The sequence below is a fragment of the Canis lupus genome, chromosome 6 (genome assembly GCF_011100685.1).
Source record: "Canis lupus familiaris isolate Mischka breed German Shepherd chromosome 6, alternate assembly UU_Cfam_GSD_1.0, whole genome shotgun sequence".
In the NCBI taxonomy this organism is placed as follows: Eukaryota; Metazoa; Chordata; class Mammalia; order Carnivora; family Canidae; genus Canis; species Canis lupus.
In genome coordinates this window covers 22,578,259-22,599,167 of record NC_049227.1, presented here as the reverse complement: position 1 = coordinate 22,599,167, position 20,909 = coordinate 22,578,259, and the positions used below count along the sequence as shown (strand labels likewise).

Genomic DNA, 20,909 nt, shown 5'->3' with positions numbered 1-20,909 from the left:
GTTACCATAGCGACCGCCGGCGTTCCGGACGTTCTGCAGAGCTGGGCGCTGGAGACAGCCCCGCACCCCGTGCTTGCTCAGACAAGCCGGCCACTGGAGCCTACGGAGAGCGGGTGACGCAGGCGATCTGGCCTCATCCTCCAGCCACACTGGCCCCCTGTCCTTTCCTGAAACACGCCACGCCGGAACGGGAGCTCGCCGGTCCGCTTCATTTGTCATAGGAACCAAAGTATAAAATTTAAAAAGGCGAGAGGCTTGGGTGGCTCAGTGGTTGAGCGCCTGCCTTTGGCTCCCGGAGTGATCCCTGAATCCTGGGACCAAATCCCACCCTGGGTCTCCCGTGGGAAGCCTGCTTCTCCCTCTGCCTGTGTCTCTGCCTCTCTCTATATATCTCTCATGAATGAATGAATGAATGAATGAATGAATGAATGAATAATAAATAAATATCTTTAAAATAAAAAATTTTTAAAAGGGCCCCTGGGTGGCTCAGTCCGTAAAAGTGTCTGCCTGAGTCCTGAGATCCAGCCTGCTGCTCTCTCTCCTCCCCACTCCTGCTCTCTGTCGCTATGTCTTGTCTCTCTCTCGCTCTCAAACAAAATCTTTTTTAAAAATTTCAAATCCTTTGTGTACAATTGTAAATAACTTTACCATTTACCTGTTCTACAATTGGGAATAATTTTGCCATGCACTCACTCATTCTCACCGCAGGCATACTCTGATTCAATGCATACAGTAATTTTTTAATACTCTGTATATCTAAGAACCTAAATCCACGAATCAGGAAAGCTATCCTTGGTAGGAGCATTGGAAGCCCCAAGTGCCTCTACGATATGCCCTTCCCTCCCTGATGAACATTTTAAAAACAGCTTTACTAATAATTTACAGGATATAAAATTCACCCATTGTAAGTATACAATTAAATGATTTTTAGTTTTTGAGGTCCATTTGTGTTGCACCATTATCAGTTTGGTTCTTTATGTTGCTGAATACTATTCCTTGTGTGGATATGACATTTTATTTATCCATTCACCAACTGATGGATATTTAATCTGTTTCTAGTTTCAAGTCATTATGAATATTGCTGCTATGAATGTTCGCTACATGCTTTTGCATAGACAAGTTTTCATTACTTTTGGATATATTCCTAGGAGTAGAATTGCTAAGTTACAAAACAAATTTATGTTCAACTTTTTGTTTATCTTTTATGTATTTTTAATTTTTATTTATTTATGATAGTCACACAGAGAGAGAGAGAGAGAGAGGCAGAGACACAGGCAGAGGGAGAAGCAGGCTCCATGCACCCGGAGCCCGACATGGGATTCGATCCTGGGTCTCCAGGATCGCGCCCTAGGCCAAAGGCAGGCGCCAAACCGCTGTGCCACCCAGGGTTCCCTCATTTTCTTAATAGTGTCTTTTAGGGACAAGTTTTTAATTTTGATAAATCCCACTATCACTTATTCTTTTTTATGGAACATACTTTTGGTCTTGTGTCTAAGAAATCTTTGCCTGACCTGAAATCATGAATTTCTCCTCTAAGTTTTCTTCTAGAAGTTTTAAAGTGTTAGCGCTTATATACATGACTGTGGCCCACTTTGAGTTCATTTTGTGTGTATGGTGTGAGGTAAAGGCCTAAGTTTATTTTTTTAGAGATTTTATTTATTTATTCATGAGACACAGAGACACAGGCAGAGACACAGGCAGAGGGAGAAGCAGGCTCCCATCTGGGAGTCCAATGCGGAACTCGATCCCAGGACCCCAGAATCACGCCCTGAGCGGAAGGCAGATGCTCAACTGCCAAGCCACGCCCCCCCCTTTTTTTAAGTAACCTCTTTATCCAACATGGGGCCCAAACTTACAACCTCAAGGTCAAGCATCACATGCACTACCAACTGAGCCACTCAGGTGCCTGTTCGGTTTTTTATATACAATTATCCCAGGACAATTTTAAAAGCTTTCCTCTCAGGACACCTGGGTGGCTCAGTGATTGAACATCTGCCTTTGGCTCAGGTCGTGATCCTGGGATCCTGGGATCGAGTCCCACATCAGGCTCCCTACAGGGAGCCTGTTTCTCCCTCTACCTATGTCTCTGCTTCTGTGTGTCTGTCATGAATAGAATCGTTAAAAAAAAAAAAAAAAAATTCCTTTCTGGGCAGCCCGGGTGGCTCAGTGCCGCCTTCAGCCCAGGGCCTGATCCTGGAGACCCGGGGTTCAAGTCCCGCATGGAGCTCCCTGCATGGAGCCTGCTTCTCCCTCAGCCTGTGTCTCTGCCGCTGTGTCTCTCATGAATAAATACATAAAATCTTAAAAAAAAAATTCCTTTCTCCAGATCTTTGTCAAAAAACAAGTGACACAGATGTAAGGATTTCTGGACTCTTCTGTTGCATTACCTATATTCCTATTTTTATACCAATACCAAAGATTACTGAAGATTATAGTAAATTCTAAAGTCTGATGATGTAAGCCCTCCCACTTAAAAAATTTAGTGGGGGGATCCCTGGGTGGCACAGTGGTTTAGCGCCTGCCTTTAGCCCAGGGCGCGATCCTGGAGACCTGGGATCCAATCCCACGTCGGGCTCCCGGTGCATGGGGCCTGCTTCTCCCTCTACCTATGTCTCTGCCTCTCTCTCTCTCTCTGTGTGTGACTATCATAAATAAAAAAAATAAAAAATAAATAAAAAAAAATTTAGTGGGGCACCTGGGTGGCTTAATTAAGCATCTGCCTTCAGCTCAGGTCATAATCCCAGGGTCCTCGGATGGAGCCTCCTGAGCTGCACTCCATGCTACAAGAGGAGTCTGCTTCTCCCTCTCCCTCTGCCCCTCACCCTGCCCATGCTCTCTCTCAGGTAAAAATTTTTAATAAAATAAGGGGATCCCTGGGTGGCGCAGCGGTTTGGCGCCTGCCTTTGGCTCAGGATGCGATCCTGGAGACCCAGGATCGAATCCCACGTCGGGCTCCCAGTGCATGGAGCCTGCTTCTCCCTCTGCCTCTCTCTATCATAAATAAATAAAAATTAAAAAAATAATAATAAAATTTTTTTAATTAAAAATTGTTTTACTACTCCAGACCCTTTGCATTTCCATATACATCTTATGACCAGCTTATCAATTTCTACACAAAAATGCTGCCGGAATAGGGATTTTATTGTACAGATCACTTTGAGAATTGGCATCTTAACAATATGGAGTCTTCCAAACCATGAATGTGAAATGCCTCTCTATTTATTAAGATCAGGATTTTCAACTTGGGTGTTAATCACACTTGTAGCCAGTAATTCTTTATTGCTCAGGCTGTCTTATGCATTGTACGATGATTCACTGCATCTTTGACCTCTACCCACTAGATGCTAAAAGCTTCCCCTTCCCCAGATTGTGACTACTAAAAATGTCTCCACACATTGCTAAGTGTCTCTCAGTGGGAAAAATCACCACTGGTTGGGAACCTCTCATTTAGACCATCTTTAATTTCTCTCAACAATACCTTTTGTTGTACGTTATAAGTACCTTGCACTTTTGTTAAATTTATTCCAAAGTATAGCATTAAAATGAATGCAATCATGTGAATGTAACTTTCATTTTCACATGTTCTTGTTGTAGAAATACAATTTATTTTTGCATATTTATACCTTTTGAACATTTATCAGTTCTAGCTATTTATGTGTCCGTGTGTAGATTCCCTGGCATTTGTCTATGCACAGGTTCATAACATCTGTGAATAGTTTCTTTTCCTTTTTCCTCTTTCTTCCCTTTACTAACAGTACAGGTGAGAATCTTCAGCACAATACTGAACAGAGTGGCAAGAGCAGACATCTTTGCCTTGCTCCAGATCTTCAGCATCTCTTTACCATCCAGTCCAATCCCTTTTTCAAGATGACCAAATTCCCTTCTATTCCTATTTTGTCAAAATGTTGGATTTTATACATAAACTTTTCTGTACCAACTGGGATAATTTCATAATGTGTGCCTTTTACTCTATTTATCTGATGCTATACAGTAATTGGCATTTGAATGGTAAACCAATCTTGCATTCCTAGGATAAATTCTACTTGGTCATGATGTAGAATGTTACCAGCTTTGCTTTGCTACTATTTTGCTGAGGACTTTTGTATCAGTGTTTATGGGGGAAAACTGGTCTGTAATATTTTCTTTGTAGTCTTTAATTTTGGTTTAAGGGTAATACTGGTCTCAAAATCATTTGGGAAGTGATCCTTCTCTAGCTTCGGAGTTTGTAAAAAATTGGGAAGCCTCTTCTTTGAATATTTGGCAGAACTTAACGTCAAGAACTTAGATGAGGATCTTCAACCTCGAGTCGTCTGGGCCCAGGCATTTCTTCTTTAGAAGACTTTAAATGATCAATTCAACTTCTTTTATAGACCTATTCAGATGTTCTATTTCTTGTTAAATCAGTTGGTAATTCAGGTCTTTCTAGAAACTTGCCTATTTCACCTAAGTTGGCATAAAATTCATAACATTCCTTTACAATCCTTTCCAACTTCTGTAGAATTAGTAATGATGTCTTCTCCCTCCTGAGTTTGGTAATTTATCTTTTTTTTTTTTTTTTGGTAATTTGGTAATTTATCTTTTGTTGCTGGTCACTCTCCTATCTTGAACCATAAAGTGTTCTTAGTAATGGAAGTCACTCATGGCACAGCACCAAGATTGAAGTCATGTAGGTGCCCGACATCATACAGACTCCATCCAAACCATAATCTCACGACTTCCAAGGTTCCTTGAATTTGAGAGAATTATGCTCTACTTGTCTCTCCACAAGTTAGGCATGAAATGCTACTCCTAGTCCCTCAGAATGTGACCTTATCAATAGCATCACTGTAGATGTAACTAGTTAAGATGTTATACTGAAGGATTACCCTTAATCCAATATGATCAATATCATTATAAGATGGTCATGTGAAGACAGAGGGAGACCACCACATGACCACGAAGGTAGAGATAGGAGTCATACAGCTGCAAGCCAAAGAATCCCAGAGATCAAGAGCTCATTGCAAATCATTAAGATTATCTAATAGGTTTCAGAGTGAATGTGGCCTGATTTCAGACTCCTAGCCTCCAGAACTTCCAAATTTCTGTTAAGTCACCCAGCTTAGGGTATTTTGTTGCAGTAGTCCCAAGGAAACCAATACAGAGACATAAATATCTTTTGTTTAACCAACTATTACTTTGGGCTTATCCATTTCTTGCAGCTAATACTAATCTTGATAGATACAGTGAGGATGTTCAGATTCTATCAAAAGCATCAACCTTTTTTGTAGCCTCAGCAAACATTAGCTTAGTATCATTAGCAAAAGTTTATCGGTTTCCAGGAGAACAAGAAAGATTGTGAAATAAACAGTGACAAAATGGAAGTAACCATAGTTCCAATGGTAAATTGAAAAATGAAATCTAGGGGATCCCTGGGTGGCTCGGCAGTTTAGCGCCTGCCTTTGGCCCAGGGCAGGATCCTGGAGTCTCAGAATCGAGTCCCACATTGGGCTCCCCACAGGGAGCCTGCTTCTCCCTCTGCCTATGTCTCTGCCTCTCTCTCTGTGTCTTTCATGAATACATATATACAATCTTTAAAAAAAAATGAAATCTAGGATAAGGTGACTTGAGGAGAAATAACAGCACCTACGTTTATAGAGTACCTATTGTGTCTGTATTTTATTGGCTTCTTTAAACCTTCATCAAAACCTATGAAATAGGGATCCCTGGGTGGCGCAGCGGTTTGGCGCCTGCCTTTGGCCCAGGGCGCGATCCTGGAGACCCGGGATTGAATCCCACGTCGGGCTCCTGGTGCATGGAGCCTGCTTCTCCCTCTGCCTGTGTCTCTGCCTCTCTCTGTGTGACTATCATAAATAAATTTTTTTTAAAAATCACAATTAAAAAATAAATAAATAAAAAACCTATGAAATAGATTTTTAACATTTTTACAATTTAAAAATATAAAAACTGAGACCCAGACGGTTAAGTGTCCTGTCCAAGATGCTACTGGTGGCAAAAAGCTAGAAATGGAAATGGACTCCAAAGCCTATACTTGTTTCACTCTACAATGCTGGCTAACAAAGACAGGGTTGCTAGAGAAGAGGGAAGTATGCTTGGGCCCACAGAAATGAAGCCAGTAGGAGGGAGAAGCTGGAAACGCACAGAAACTACCATGAAATTCATGTGCCAGTTTTAATACAAAGGACTTTTAACATATAACTGACAATCCCATCTGCTCTCAGAAAAAGCAGAGAGCAGGGGCTATTCTTTTTCCTACTAAACAGTTCATAATAATAATGGCATTATCTCCAACCTTTACATTAAAAAAAATAAGTCCAGTTCATTTGCTTGAACATGCCCAGAATATCTCCAGATGAGAACTAGTAACACTGTCTCCTAGAAGGGTAATCGGGTGGAAGACTTTTCTTTCACCTTTTGTGTGTTAATTTAGAAAAACATTGAGCAAAAAAAAAAAAAAAAGGCTTTTTTTTCAGTCTAGAAACTTTAGAAAATGCAGATAAAATTTAAAGAAAATCCATTTGCAGGGCGCCTGGGTGGCATAGTCCAGTCCAGCTCTTGGTTTTGCCTCAGGTCATGATCTCAGGGCCTTGAGATTGAGCTCTGCATCAGGCTCCATGCTGTGTGGGCAGTCTGCCTAAGGCTCTCTCTGAAAGAAATCTTTATAAAAATTCACTTGTAATTCTAGGACCCAAAGATTACCACTTATCATATATACACATATATATCTAGGTTGCTTGGCTTTATTTTTAAAAAGATTTTATTTGGGATCCCTGGGTGGCGCAGCGGTTTGGCGCCTGCCTTTGGCCCAGGGCGAGATCTTGGAGACCCAGGATCGAATCCCATATCAGGCTCCCGGTGCATGGAGCCTGCTTCTCCCTCTGCCTGTGTCTCTGCCTCTCTCTCTCTCTCTGTGACTATCATACATACATACATACATACATACATAAATAAATAAATAAACAAACAAAAAAATAAAAAATAAAATAAAAAAAATAAAAAGATTTTATTTATTCGAGAAAGAGAGAGAGAGAGAGAGAAAGAGGCAGAGACACAGACTGAGGAGAAGCAGCTCCATGCAGGAAGCCCAATGAGGGACTTGATCCTGGGACTCCACAATCACGCCCTGGGCTGAAAGCAGGTGCCAAACTGCTGAGCCACCCAGGTTGCTTGTCTTTAAAACTGGGGTCATAATAAATATAAAAGCGTGTGTGTGTGTGTGTGGGGGGTGTTCCCCCAATAGATTGTTGCCATAATATCTTGTAGATAGCTAATCTACTGCAAATCCAGTCTTCCCTCCTCCTTAGCCAAAACCCAATTTCACGTGGTGTGGCACTGTATATGACAATTTCTCAGCCTTCTTTGCCTAAGGTGTGGCAAGGTCACTAAACAGACAATAAGATGTAAACACAAGTATCACATGAAACTTCTAGGAAGCCTTATGAATGTCCATTTTCCTTTATTACCTTCCTCCCCTTCCTTCCTGTGCCTTGGAATGTCAGCATCTCAAGCCATCATTGTGTAGTATGTTGAGGAGCATATCCTTGGGTGATTTAGGGATGGCTGGAGCCTGGGCCCCTAATGACTTTGTGATGCTTCTAACAGCAATAGTTCTGGACTATTTCTGGCCTTTAAAAAAAAAAAAGATTTTATTTATTCTCGAGACACAGAGAGAGAGACACACACACACACAGAGACAGAAACAGACATGGGCAGGAAAAGCAGGCTCCATGCAAGGAGCCCAACGTGGGACTCAATTCCGGAATCATGCTCTGAGCCAAAGGCTCAACCACTGAACCACCCAGGCATCCCTCTGGCCTTGTTTTTTTTTTTTTTTTTTTTTTTTTAAAGATTTTATTTATTCATGAGAGACACAGAGAGAGAGAGAGAGAGAGAGAGAGGCAGAGACATAGGCAGAGGGAAAAGCAAGCTCTATGCAGGGAGCCCGATGTGGGACTTGATCTCAGGACTCCAGGATCACATCCAGGGCCGAAGGCAGATGCTCAACCGCTGAGCCACCCAGGCATCCCACTCTGGCCTTGTTTTTATCGAGAAAATAAACCTTTGTATTTAGGCCACTGTAATATTTCTTCATTAAACATGCTGCTAGTCATGTGCTTTTTTAAGGAATAAACAATGAATAATATAGAATGCCTTTCTCTAAGTCTATTGAGATGACCAAATAGTCCAGTTGAGCTACTGGATGTGGTAAACTGCAATCCCAAAAATGCTTTGTACAGTGTATTCTTTAAATATGCCACTGGCTTTAAAGCTAATATTTTGCATATGCATTCAAAAAAAAGAAGAGACTAAGTTATCTACTTCAGATTTTGGTGTCAGGGTTACAAATTCTAGTATGCACAGCTTTGGTTACAAAATTAACTGAATGTCTTATAGGAAAAGTGTTCATCCTTAGTTTCTAAGTGTTCTGTTACAGACTTCATCTTTTAACTAGGCTTGGTAGGCTTGGGGATGTGTCTTTTTTTTGAGGGGGGATGTGTTTCAAAATGGCTAGAATTCTTCTAGTGTCTAGATTTCAGAATATAGTTTCCAATTAGCATTAATCTTTTGTTACCTTTCTATCCTTGATGTTTACTGTGTCTCAGTATTAATTTGAAACTCACCAAATTTTAAATATTTGCTTTTTATTTTAGGAGATAAACTTTTTTTTAAAAAAGATTTTATTTATTTATTTATTCATGAGAGAGAGAGAGAGAAGCAGGTTCCATGCAGGGAGCCTGATGTGGGACTCGATCCCAGGACTCCAGGATCATGTCCTGGGCTGAAGGCAGGCACTAAACCGCTGAGCCACCCAGGGATCCCCTAGGAGATAAACTTTATAATTATGGGCAAGTCAACTCTGTTCATGTGCTGGAAGAAAACCAAATGGACAGGCTAACAGCAAATAGTAAATTAAAAAAGATTCGTAGCTATGTGCCATGCAGTATTGTAGTTGCTTTACATATATTAACTTTTGATTCTCAAAAAAATTCCATTATGCACTTCATAGAGGAGGAATCTGAAGAAGATAAATTACTTACTCAAGGTCACATGGCTTCTTGGAGGTAGTAGTGAAGCTAAAGAGCTGAATTATAAGTTTAGAGCTGACTTAATTATCAAATTGTTTGGGGCTTCAGAAGACCTCAAATGTTAAAATCGTATGTATCTGAAACCTGTAACACTGCAGTATGTTTCTACAATTTTAACTTTTAAAAACTCAAAAAAATGTTATCTCTAGAAGGGGAATAAAAATTGGAAGAATGTTCACTTTTTTTAAAATGCAAGCTTTTTCAGAACAAACGTGGTATAATAGGGAATACACTGGGCAAGGGAGAGAAAGTCCTAGATTTTTTTCATTCCAGCTGACAATGAATGTGTAAGGTCCATTAAATCTGAATCTTAAGTGCCTCAAGTATATAATGAAAGGCTTGGCTCATCTCACCTGAGGACACTTCCTTTGTCTTACCAGGCCCCACCTCTTTCTAGATGGAAAATGCCAGGCCATAACTTTATTTAAAAAACGAACAAACTCGGGATCCCTGGGTGGTTCAGTGGTTTAGCACTTGCCTTCCGGCAGGGTGTGATCCTGGAGTTCTGGTATCGAGTCCCACATTGGGCTCCCTGCATGGAGCCTGCTTCTCCGTCTGCCTGTGTCTCTGCCTCTCTCTATGTCTCTCATGAATAAATAAATAAAATCTTAAAAAAAAAAAAAAAAAGAACGAACTAAAACCACCATGCCAGGTCACTCTCCTACTATGTTCATCAAAAGAAAAAACAAAACATATGATGATAGAATTTTATATTTTGGGGCTGGGTCAGCATCTTCTACATGAGATATATTTAAATAATTTGTTTTGTAAACACTAGCAATCAAGCATTCCTTGTATTTTAGAATATCATCTTTGCTTTCTACCCTGAATGTTTAGTCTCTCAATTTACAGTTGTTTTGTCTTGCTTGTTTTTAAAAAGGAGGCTTCACGCTGGGCTTGAGATCCGAACCTCAGATGAAGAACTGAGCTGAGATCAAGAGTTGGACGCTCAACCGAGTCACCCAGGCACCCCACGTCATTTTTAATAAGTAATATTCATATTCTTTGGGTCATTACGCCATTTACTCTGTTTTCAACATTTCCAACCTCCATAGCCCATTTATGCTCACAGTGGCTCAAAGATCAACAAGGTTCTATCCTAGTCTTAAATTTGTTGAAAGAGATAAAGGGAGAAGAGTCACCTCCTAGTTGTCATGAAAAAACATGGCATTATCAAAACACGAAAGGACTTTCTTGTGGTTGCAGCCAAGTGCTCATTCTTGGCAGCTGCCAGAGGGTAGGGAGCACACAAAGTTAGAAAATAGCAATGAACAATTAAGCATTCAGCTTGACTGCAGGTACTTTCAAGGGCATTAGGAAGTCATTCAGGGTATCTCAGCGAGGGGTCAAGTGGCCAGATGTGTTAGAAAACTTTGATGGTGGCAAGTATAATGGTTCAGAGAATTGGAGGCAGATTACTGTACCCCTTTCCCCCTTCACTAAAAGCCAAATCAGGGCCATGACCATGTGAATGCAGGGGAGGGCAAGATGTTGTATTTAGAAATATACTAGATGACAAAAATGAATGGCTCTAGAAGGAGCAGGAATCAAGTATCCATGAAGGCTCAGAAAGGTGCTTTCAAATAAAAGTACATGTAGGGCAAAGGGGAGGCTGGGTTCCATTTTAAGCATTCAGAGCCTAAGACAACAGTAAAACCTGCAGATAACCACTGATGAATATGGATCTGACGTCAGCAAGGAGGTAAAGGCTTGACATACAGGTTTAGGACCCATCTAGTGGTTAACTGCCCAGATGTGCTTACAAGAGTCCTAAGGACTAAACCCTGGAGCAATGCCACATTTAAAAAGGGACAGAGGAAAACAGTCATAGAGGTATATTAAGAAATGGGGTGAGCAGGATTCTGGAAGAATTCAGGTAAGGGAAATACTGATCCTCAGTGCCAGATCTCCACCTAAGACATGATGGAGTTGTCTCTGCACTAGAACAGAAGATCCACGAAGGGAACGAGTTTTGCTGTTGGATCTGCAGTGCTTACAACAGTGCTGGGCTCTTAGTAGCCAGTCAAAAGGATACAGGCCAGGTCTTCAGTAGTTACCGAACTTGATCATTAGAAGGCACTGATGATAAACACCAGGGCCACTTTCAGGAACTGCCCCTCTCCCCCCACATCCCTACCCTGTCCAACTCCACCTAAGCATGGCTGGGAGTCTGCCTCCTGGAAGACAGAAGGTTGAGACAGACACGGGTTCACCACTGAACCAGGGGGTAAAAATCTCATGTGTCTCAATCACCCATTTTAATAAAGTTCTACATAGGTAGACATCATCATTATGACGGGTTCCTCTTAAAGACTATGAAATTACCTAGAGCCCATAAAAGCTATACAGAACCGTTGAACATGCAAGTAATTTTAGATTAAAATGAATCTTATGGGAGTTATGCCAAGTGAAGAAGTTGTCCATCACTTATCTGTTTTATGAGTTTTCACATTTGCTTACAAATTAGTATAGCTAGATGATCTTTTACAGCTCCCATCCCCAACAAGTACTGTTGGTGGAGTTCTCACTATATGCCGAAGTTCAAAGATCAAACTGGAAAGTACCAGATTTTGTGATAAAGAACCCCAAATAGAGCCTTGTGGTTCCTGAGGTAGAATCCTGCTCTGACAGATGAGCAGCTGGGATTCCCAAGTCCATCAGGCCCTGTTGGCAAGGCGAGGCTCACTTCCCCTACTGACCAGCAAAACAGGACTGGAGAAGCTGTTGGCCCACAGCAGGCACTTGCTGACAATGGCTGATAAACCTGAACTTTCCCTGCAAACCACTCCAGCTGTTTGGACCCCCAGGGACTCTCCCTTCACTAAAGCCCCTCTTTGAGTACCACAGCCTAAAATACTCCTATTTCCTCCACAGGGAGAAGGGCCCTTCAGGTTTAGTGCCTCTAAATGCAACAGGCTCTGCATCTATTTACTCAAGACTCCACAAAGCATATTTGCTACACGGGTATTTATTTAAGGACTTTCTATATTCAGTCACCACTGAAATCACTGCTAAGCTCTTTCCGTATCTATTTGCGTCACAGTTCTTCATGTTGGGCGGTGAGGTCGACAGGCAAGGGTGAGCCTGTTAGTTATGATTGATGATGACCAGCATGGCGTCACAATCGAAGAGCTCTGAGAGTAAACACTCGTGGAGGAAGAGGATGAGAATGGAGAGGAGGGTTCTGAGGAAGGGCCCAGACAGGCTGCCCCACCCAAAGAACCTGAGGCCTGCATGAGGACTGGGATCTGCTTTCCCCTCTGCCCTGGAAGGTTCTCTCTGGGTGATTCTAAGGCACAGTGGTGAAGGACATGATTGGCCCACTGAGTGTGGTCCTCTGGTCTAGTGGCAGCCCCTCGCCTGGCTAACAGTGCAACAAGCATTCCATTTAGAAGATCTTCTCAAACACATGCAAGCAGCATTCTCTAATGGAAATGGAGACAAGGTCTTTCTTGGAAGAGAGTGCCCCAGAAGACACTCTCTGCCCCAAGACCAACCAGGTCCCTTTTAAGGTCCCTGAGAACAGCAGCCTGGGAGCAACCAAGACTTTCAAAGGCTGACAAGGCACAGAGTGGATGAATGAAAAGATAACAATACATGGAAAAAACAAAACACAACACAACTTTGGCTTATACCTCCAACCTGAGGCAGGGACTTCCGTGTCCACCAACATGCAGAAACAGATGATTGTAGCAGATGGCTGTCAGAAATGCTTTAGCATTTCCCACACGGTCCACACCTCAAGCCCTCTGCTCTACCCTCCCCCACAACCCCCCCCCATACACACACACACACACACACACACACACAAATAGTATCTGCAAGAATAAGTCAGAGGTTGGGATCCAAAGCCTGAAGTCAGGATAGAACTCTTGGCACTCCGCACTAAATCACCATGATTAGTCCTATCTAGACAGCAAAATTCACATTAGCCTAAGCTCAAATGGCAGGGTCTGTCTTGTGAAAAGTTAGGCTGCACCCAAGACTGCCAGATCTGGAAAGTCTTTCACTTCTCCTACTTCGCTGAAAGGCTGTCCACCCTGGTTGAATGTCAGCTTATACCGTAACCGGATGGGCTCCTGGACAAAGATAGAAGACATTAAATTAGTGGGGAGAGACACAGACCAGCCCAATGTAAGAGCTTTTACCCACCCAGTAGTCACCAAAGAATAGCATATCATGTTAACTCCATGCCAGCGAGGCCTTCAAACCACCATATGACAGGAACACCTGGCCAGGACCCTCTAGGACGACACATACAAGGGGAGCCAGCCATACATCCTCGGAGAACTACCACACCTTTGCAGTCCTGAGGTGGACCACAACTCAGAGACCACCTAAGGAGGGACAGGCAGAATTCACACCCTTTCAGAGGACTCCATGGTACAGGGGGAGTTTGTGTCACTCTCTTGGTTCCCAGCTCATGGGAAACTGGTCACAGATCTTCCTTCAATGAGCCCCCGAAGAAAAACAGACTCAGCGAGGAATATTCCACCACCACTCCCAACCGGAGACTTTAGAGCAAGACCTAAATAAACCTTTCAACCTATCATGTTGTCTATCTTCAGTTCAGGGCCCCACCCCCCATCCCCTTGCTATCAAAGTTACCAGAACATACTTTGTGTGGATTGTCAAGCAACAGCATCTGAGAGATCACAGCTGGAGGCATCAATGGACTGAATGCAGGGAGCTTGGAGCTGGATGCCGGCTGCAGCTTCACTCTCATGGACTATCGGGGAGAGAAAAATCCATTATCTAACTCATTCCTAACAAAGTACAGCTTCAAAGATGGAGTTTACGTAAACACCCATCAAATTAAAGGGTTCAAAAATCCTTTCCTTCCATAAACAGAAGTTGTGTGGTTAATGCTGGCTTCTGAGAGGCAACATGAGGAGCTAGGGCATACCTTGGGCTGAGTTCTAATTCTGTTTCTTACTAGTTCTGGGAACTTGGGCAAAATACTTAACCTTTCTGAGCCCTAGATGAGAAATTTATAAAATAGAGGTAACAGTAACAAATCCCACAAAACTACCATGAGGATGAGATGATACATATCTTTATTTTTGCCTACCTCAAATCTTTCCTTTCAGGACCTCCTTTCCCTGTTCATTGTGACACTGGTATGGCTATTAATCAATGGGGCCCTACTTCCCTTGGAAAGGAATGGATGCAGTATATAAGTTGGCCAGAGTACCTCATATCCCTTAACACAAGTTACTGGTCCCAGGTATGCAAGTAATGCCAGCAGAGCCAATCCTAGCTCTTTCTTGGGTAATCAATATGCGTGCCTCATATCACATGGAAGTTTCCTTCTGAGATAAAAAGAGTTAAGGAGGTTAAGAACTATGTCACTCCAGAGCTGCTGATAGCCATTTCCATGCTCTGTGGATTCTGCTGGAGAATAGGCTCCAAAGAAGAAACCAAAGTCAAGAGGCAGAAAGAGACAGATTCTTAAGGAATCATTTTAAGAACTTATCTGGATCCAGCCACATCTGAAGTCAGATATTCAGAAATCCCCAGTTACACAAGCCGATCAAATTCCCCCCTTTGATCTTAAATTCCTCTGAAGATTGTGTCTCTGATACCTAACTAAAAGATAATGTCCTAGCAAAGGACCTGGCACTCAAACATAGTAGCTTAATTGAAAAATTCAAAGCTGGCCAGTGACGACTCACCTTTGGCACAGCCACTTGAAACATGATGTCCCAGACAGGCTGGGTGGCAGTGCTCATCATGGTCAACAGCAATACTTGCACCTCCGGGTGGCCAGGGGCCCCAGTCTGGGAAAAGTGGAGCAGAATTCGGAATCCATTCCGGTCATACACGATAAGAGGCGGCAGGCTGCCTGGTAGAGAAGGACCCAATCAAAAGGGTTACTAGCATGACCACAAAGTCGCCCACAGCCAAGCCTGAAAGAGATGTACATGTTATCATCGAATGCTACTGATCTCCAGTCAGCATAGCTCCTAGACTGACCTCCTTGGACCCAACCTTTCTGCACCACCAGCCCTCACTACTTCCAGTTGGACTTCTAAGGCCCTTCAAACTGATCTCTCCCCACCATCCAACCATCTGAAGCACATGACCAGTTGTTTTTTTTTTTTTTTTTTTAAAGAAAAAAGGAACTTTTTTTTGAGGGAGACAGGATTATGACTAAAATATGCTGAACACTACAGAAAATACAGGATATCATAGAAAAATGAAATAAAAAACACCAATAACTCTACCCAGAAATAAACATTGCTAACATCTGGGCCTATGTCCTTCTGGTCTCTTTTATATGACTACACACACACACACACACACACACACACACGCACCTCTTGCATTTGATTTTATAATACTATAAACACAGATCTCTTCAAGTCAATAGGTTTAATAAAATTCCAATTGAAATCCTAACAGGATTGTTTTAATTCAGCTAAGAAATGATTCTAAGGCAAATGAGGGTGGGGTTGGGGGGTAAGTTCATGAGACTATCCATTTAAAAAGAGGAAGGAAAGGTTATTTGCATCAATAAATACACATAAGTACACAACTGAGCAAAGAGGTAGAAAACAAAGCATGAAGAATAGACCTAATAGGAGAACTTAACACATTAGAACACCTATTTCAAAGTCAGTAGCTGATTCAGTAAGCAGCAGACAACTACCTAACCTGGGAAAAAATTTTTTAATGAAGATCCTTATTTTATGCCAAACATCACTTATCAAAATGTAAGTTCTACAGCAAATTACCCTTCAAGAAAGGAATTGAATCAGGGTGCCTGGGTGGCTCAGTCGGTTAAGTGAGTGACTTGATCTTCAACTCAGACCATAATCTCAGGGTTGTGAGATCAAGGCCGGCATCAGGCTGAGCATGGAGTCTGCTTAAGACTCTCTCTTTCCGGGCAACCCTGGTGGCTTAGCGGTTTAGCACCGCTTGCAGCCCGGGGTGTGATCCTGGAGACCCGGGATCAAGTCCCACGTTGGGCTCCCTGTGTGGAGCCTGCTTCTCCCTCTGCCTGTGTCTCTACCTCTCTCTCTCTCTCTCTCTCTTCTCTCTCTGTGTCTCTATGGATAAATAAATAAAATCTTAAAAAAAAAAAAAGACTCTCTCTTTCCTTCTTCCTCTGCCCCTCCCCAACTCAAGTGCACAGGCATGCACATTCTATATCCAAAAAAATTTTCATTAAAAAATAAAAAATAAATTGAATTAATAAATGATAGTGCCATGATTATATAATGTATGGAGACATTTTAAAAAATAAAGGTTTTGAAGAACAATTCAGAGCATGAAAAACTGCTATGGCTTATAACATTAAAGCAGGCTATAAAACATTCTAAGTATACTACAGTATGCTTTTACAATTTATTAAAAACATGTATATGCACATGGCTAAGACAAGAAAATACACTAAGACATAACAGAACTTCCATCTCTGGGTGAATAGTATAGTATAGATTTCAATTTTCTGCTCTATTTTTTCTAAAATTTCTTCATTGAGGGGTACCTGGGTGGCTCAGTCAGTTAAGCATCTGACGCTTGATTTCAGCTCATACCATGATCTCCAGGTCCTGGGATCAAGACCAGAGGCAGGCCCTGTTCTGAGCACGGGGTCTCCTTGAGATTCCCTCTCTCCTTTTCCCTCTCCCTCAAATGATTAAATAAAATCTTTAAAAAATTCTTAAAAATAAAATTTCTACATTTAATGTATTTTTTCACTTAAAAGAAAAAAATACAAATAACAAAAAGATTATTTGAGAGAGAGAAAAAAAAAAAAAAAAAAAAAACAGCAGTGGAGGGGAGAGGGAGAAGCAAACTCTCCACTGAATAGAGAGCTGGTCTCAGAGCTCCATCCCAGGACCCTGAGATCATTACCTTGGTCGAAGGCAGATGCTTAACTGACTGAGCCATCGAGGTACCCCTAATTTTTTGTACTTTTTAAATAATTTCAGATTTATAAAATGTTACAAAAACACAAAGAACTCCCATATGCTCTTTATCCAACTTCCTTAAATGTTAACATTTTACATAACCACAATACAATTATCAAAACTAGGAAATTAACACTAAAATGTATTATTATTATTTTATTTAGAAATATCACTAATGATAGTCCTTTTCTTTTTTTAAGATTTTATTTACTTGCCCCAGAAAGGGTGCTAAAGAACACAGGGATGCTTTTGTTTTTACAGCCCGTGACATTCTGATTTACCAGAACTAAAACTAGAATAATTGAAATTCAATGGTGTGAGCCTAGATATGGGACTTCAATAAAAGCCTGAACTGTCTACCAAAAAAAAAAAAAGACTTTATTTACTTATTCATGAGACCCACAGAAAGAGAGTGGCAGAGACACAGGCAGAGGGAGAAGCAGACTCCATGCAGGGAGCCTGATGCGGGACTCTATCCTGGAACTCCAGGATCATGCCGAGTCGAAGGCAGATGCTCAACTGCTGAGCCACCCAGGTGTCCCTGAACATGTATTATTTTTAAGTTAAAGTAAATATCGTAAATGATTCCCACCACATACTGACTGTTTAAATTCCTCTGCCTAGTTCCAGGGCTCCTTACAATGTGACCTCAGCACGCCAAGCCATAGGAGAGCCATATGCCCAGAGAAAAAGGCCTGCACCATACATCTAAAGACCCCAGGTATCTCCTGCTCACATGTAGCATGTCAACTGTATGCAGTCACCTTCCTTCCATCCTTCGTAAGGGAATAATCTCTGCTCTTCCGTTCTAATGAGGACCCCTAATGGAAGAGGACCACCAGCCAAGTTCTTCCTTTCCATCTAACCCCACATCTTCAGAATTATTTCTGCCACACTGGACATTCCCCTACTTGAATTTCAAATGAGTGAGCATCACATCTGTAAATAGACTCAAGCCCCCTAAATTAAAGCCCCCAATATCCTTCATCTATAGTGTCAACCCCAAGACAGAGAAAACTTTACAAAAAATAGTAGGTAAGAGACTATGAAGCCATCTTCAGGCAAAATCTCTACCAGTCACCTTACCCAATTTAAGAGCCAACCCCTACCAAACCAGAGCAGATAAAGCTGGATATCTAATAGCAAGGGAAGGGGGAAAAAAGTGAAACTGTACTTACTGGGCTTAACAGACTCCAAAGGGACAAACACTTGAGCCAGAGGTGTATTCTGGGAGGATGGGGAAGAAGCCAATGGCCCAGCTTCCCAGGACCAGCCTGGAGAGGACTTAGTGCCAGGTGGCACTTCCTTAGGGATGCTCTTCTGTGGAACATAATTCCTGCAAAGAAATTTTTAAAAATATTAAGACTAGCAAAAATTACAGACAATTCCAGAAATCTGATTAGGCTTTCTGAAGAATGATATACGAAAGGGGGGGAAAAAAGAAACATATATGTCTCCATTTACTCTCGAGGGATAGGACTTTAGATGGGTAATTTCACCTGTGCTTCAGTTTTCTCATCCATAAAATGGAAATAGTCTAGCATCTATCTCATGGGGTTATTAGGGTTTAAAAAAATTTATTATTATTATTATTTTTTTTTAATTTAAGACAGAGAGAAAGAGGCAGAGACATAGGCAGAGGGAGAAGCGGGTTCCCAGGGAGCCCTATGTGGGACTCTATCCCATGACCAGGGGATTATGCCCTGAGCCAAAGTTAGATTCTCATCCGCAGAGCCACCCAGGTGTCCTTCATGGAGTTATTAGAATTAAATGAGAAAATGTGGGCAGCCCCCGTGGTGCAGCGGTTTAGCCCTGCCTGCAGTCTGGGGTGTGATCCTGGAGATCTGGGATCGAGTCCCACGTTGGGTTCCCTGCATGGAGCCTGCTTCTCCCTCTGCCTGTGTCCTAGCCCCATTCTCTCTAAATAAATAAATAAATAAATAAATAAACAAACAAACAAATAAATAAATAAATAAAAATGAGAAAATGTATAAAAGGCATTTAGGGGACTGTGTGCACATAATAAGGACCCAATAAATTATACCTATTAAGGTAATCAAGGCTATAGTTGTCGGGCAGCCTCTGACAACAAATTGCTCAGTTAGGTTAAGTTTCTTAAACATGGTCACCAGAATAGCGGGACCTAGGAGATGATAACACTGATTACACTGACCACTTCATTCACACTTCATGATTTTGTCCATTTGGAATATAGATTGAAAACATTTTTTTTAAGTAGGCTCCACATCCAGACCCTGAGATCAAGACCTGAGCTGAAACCAAGTCAGACCTTAACCGACTGCTCAGTCACCCAGGCACTCAGAAAACATTTTCCAATACAAATTGAAAACTACAGGGATCCCTGGGTGGCGCAGCGGTTTGGCGCCTGCGTTTGGCCCAGGGCAAGATCCTGGAGACCCGGGATCGAATCCCACGTCGGGCTCTGGGTGCATGGAGCCTGTTTCTCCCTCTGCCTGTGTCTCTGCCTCTCTCTCTCTCTGTGACTATAATAAATAAATAAATAAAATTAAAAAAAAAAAAAAAAAAAAAAAACAAATTGAAAACTACAGTCCAAAGTAACCTGCTCCCAAATCAGGAAGATAACCAGCCCCCTGCTGAGTGGCTAGAAGTAAATGGAAAGAAACCCCCTCTGGGTGACAACAAGAATGATCTCCCAGCACATCTCCATGTCCACGAGGGCCCTGTGTCTCTATTGCAGACATAGACACTCTCAGGCTGTCTACAGGAAGACAAACCACTCCAACCTTCCCAGAGGCAAAGCAAAAGAATCTACATACATGTCTATATTCACGCCCTAGAGCACCTCTACTTTTAGGAATCCAGACTACAAAAAATGCTCCAAATGCCTTTGAACTGAAAGCTATGTAAATAACCACAAGAGGGGAATGATTAAATATACAAATATTACATACAACCATCAGAATGGGAGAAATTTATATAAACTAATATGGACATGTATCAAAGATGTAATATGAAAAACTCACACTGGAGTAGTTTGAAAATTATGACCCCATTTGTATAAAAATAAGCATTTTATCACTCCCTAAAGATAACGTCAAATGTTCCTTCTTTGCATTTCTTGTGTGTAGTAATGTGTTAATTGGGTCTTTCTATATTATCTATTTCTCTAGTGATCAAATTTTGCTTAACTTCAGATTACATTGTAATCAGAAAAGGAAAAAAAAAAAAAGTCTATGATCACCAAAATCATCATTATCATCCACTGCTGCTACTCCTTAAACCAACCCCTTTGCAAAGGTCCTGACCAAAGCATGTCTTTTCCTCTGACTTAGGATGACGGCCAAAGGAGAAGGGAAACACATATTGAACTTTTGGTAGACAGGAAGAAGTCCCTCCAGGGAAAGAGAAGTCTCAGGCTGTCTTCAGGTGTCACCCCATACTCTACTACATTAACACTGCTCTTTGGCCCAGCCCCCACGCCAGGAGCATGAAGCATGCATAAGAGCCACTCTTCTATTTTCCTTGCCCACAAGACTCACAGAGGCCCTGGACATGGCTGTGGGGAGAGGAGATCCAGCAAGTTCCTTTCTGCAGGAGGGCTCTGAACACCACCACCTGGCAGTGTGCTGGCGGTGGGATTCCTCTTTTCCTTACAGCAATTCTGATCGGCAACCTGTCAAACCAGGAATGGCTAAAATAAGGGCAGGGTATGAATGATCAGGGGGGTGACACATGATATAGGCCTACTGCATTTCCTGGGGCAGGAGGAGAAAGAAAGGGCAAGAGAATATAGGACTCCTGATCAGACCTTCCGTAAGCGAGAGCCTGGATACCACTAAAGAGAGTAGGGGTACAAGGAGAGGGAAAAATGTGTCTCTTGGGGGGGTTCAAGTCAGACAAGTATAGGTAAGGAAGAGGCTTTGGACCG

The 20,909-nt window shown here is 42.0% G+C and overlaps 1 protein-coding gene and 1 long non-coding RNA gene across 2 annotated transcripts in view; one reads left to right on the top strand and one right to left on the bottom strand.

The window, feature by feature from the left end:
- The first annotated feature begins 30 nt into the window (after positions 1-30).
- On the top strand, positions 31-12,095 carry LOC111096278. The gene is made up of 3 exons (XR_005360801.1): positions 31-201; positions 9,964-10,072; positions 11,958-12,095. It is a non-coding gene; the product is annotated as an uncharacterized LOC111096278 (long non-coding RNA).
- Positions 12,034-20,909, bottom strand: part of GGA2 (golgi associated, gamma adaptin ear containing, ARF binding protein 2) — a 32,506-nt gene continuing 23,630 nt past the window's right edge. Inside the window, exons 13-17 of the mRNA XM_038540034.1 lie at positions 20,521-20,654; positions 18,178-18,335; positions 14,759-14,928; positions 13,702-13,812; positions 12,034-13,162 (exon numbers count right to left, since the gene is read on the bottom strand). Of these exons, the coding sequence (XP_038395962.1) occupies positions 13,052-13,162; positions 13,702-13,812; positions 14,759-14,928; positions 18,178-18,335; positions 20,521-20,654 (684 nt within the window). The 3' untranslated portion in view covers positions 12,034-13,051. The remainder of the gene's footprint in view (positions 13,163-13,701; positions 13,813-14,758; positions 14,929-18,177; positions 18,336-20,520; positions 20,655-20,909) is intronic.